Genomic DNA, 1753 nt, shown 5'->3' with positions numbered 1-1753 from the left:
CGGTGGATCAGCGTGTGGTACTTCTTACAGCAGTTCCGTCATCGAAATTGTGGGTGACATGTGGCCACTTCATGGCCCTTGCGAAGGCAATTCCAACAAACCTTGAAGGTTCGGACGCGTTCAAGTTTCTGGGTAAAAGGGAGCTCAATAAAAGTCTCGCACTTGGAGAGCAGATAATTTCCCAGATAAAGTCTCTGGGTCCAATGCCCTTAACGCAAGTGTGGTAAGAAGGAAGTCCGTAGTGTCCTTGAGTTGTAATGCCCGCAGAGCTTTTACGCTGTCAGCGACACATGTCAGAAACTGCTCGTACCTTTGCAGGTCACTTCTTGCCCCCTTGCAGTTGAAGTCTATTATACGGTGAATTAGCACGTTAGGTAAGACCCGCGGATTCTGATATGTTCCACCACTCGTTTCCAGGCCAATTCGTACGAATTTCCTTCAACTGGAAATCTGGAGATTACCGCTGCAGCTTCACCCTTCAAGGCGCCGATAAGGTAGTGGAACTTCTCGATGTTGGATAAGGTCGGCTCATCATGTATCAACGATGTGAACGTGTAATGGAAGTGCGACCATTTAAGGAGATCACCACAAAACGTTGGGATAGGAATCCTAGGTAATTGTGGTGTCTGTGTGTAGGTTGCATTTTGATTAAATGTGGAGCAAGCAGGAAGCGTAGTGTGTTGTGGAGATTTTCTTGCTTCGCGCTTCTGTTGAATTAATAACAATGCACCATTCGTCTTTACTATTTCCTCCTTTAATGAGTCATAAAGTTTGAGCCAAGAGTTGTCAGGAAAAGAATCCTTTTCTCCAATAGCGACAGTGAGGTCTTCACGCTCATTCCAGGCGTCCATGAACTCAGTTCAGAACTGCTTAGCCTAGCCCCGAACATGGCTGCATCAACGTCGCTTAGGGTTTCTATATCGATGCTGAAAACACCCATAATATTCCGTTTCACACCCCGCATCCACCTTTCCAAGACAGCGGTGCGCGAGGTAATGCTCTGCTCTGAAGTTCCAGATTTCAACATACTCTTCAATAACAAATGTGAAGAGTCCCCCGAACAGAGGGCGAGAGAGAGGGAGAGGGAGATGAAGAAAGAACCACGAAACAAAAGATGTCGAAAGTGAAGGAGTTAAATTGAAAGAACGCTGATATCTAACTAACCCGGAGAAGAACAATTATACACAATATATACATACCATGGGGTAGAACCGAATAGCGAAATAACTGAACCAAAATATTGATGAAATGTCAGCATGAGGAACCAGGTTGAGTGACGTCATCGAGCGAAGATATTCAAGTTATCGCAACTAGGTTCTACCTCTTTGGAATAGCGTAGTGCGCAGTGAGCCCACCAGTTATGATACAATGAAATATTAATTTGACCAGTTATCTCACAATGTAATGTAAGACTTTTTATGAATGAATATTCTCCAAAACAGACAATTTCAGAAGGGTATAGTGAAATAATGTATATATTGCTCTATTGTGCTCTAACTAAGAGATAAGACAACAAAATATATACGGTTAAAGTGAATTTAAGGTAATAGGTTAACAGTTGTTTATAACTTGTATAAATTAAATACTTTACTTTTATTAGGAGTGTTAAAGCCACCTCAAATCGACTATGTCTTTTTGTTGGAAGGCTTTAAAAATGAACAAAAAAACAAACTGGCTCAAATTAAACATTTATTTGGTTCAATTACATGGTAAAAAAATAAACTAAAAACTAACATAAATGAAACATACAAAC

At 41.2% G+C, this 1753-nt stretch overlaps 1 protein-coding gene across 1 annotated transcript; it reads right to left on the bottom strand.

Moving 5' to 3' along the window:
• Positions 1-362: 362 nt before the first annotated feature.
• LOC136795368 (uncharacterized) lies at positions 363-851 on the bottom strand. The gene has a single exon (XM_067045682.1). The coding sequence runs from the start codon at positions 849-851 to the stop codon at positions 363-365; it is 489 nt and encodes a 162-aa protein (XP_066901783.1).
• Positions 852-1753: the final 902 nt, after the last annotated feature.

The sequence above is a fragment of the Halyomorpha halys genome, unplaced genomic scaffold, assembly GCF_000696795.3.
Source record: "Halyomorpha halys isolate HHAL.00 unplaced genomic scaffold, Hhal_1.1 Scaffold1941.1, whole genome shotgun sequence".
NCBI lineage: Eukaryota > Metazoa > Arthropoda > Insecta > Hemiptera > Pentatomidae > Halyomorpha > Halyomorpha halys.
Note: the sequence above shows the minus strand (reverse complement) of the source record. Positions and strands in the feature narration are given on the sequence as shown.

Excerpts from the sequence above, each read along its gene's own strand:
- LOC136795368 (XM_067045682.1), bottom strand. The coding sequence starts at position 851 with ATGGACGCCTGGAATGAGCGTGAAGACCTCACTGTCGCTATTGGAGAA.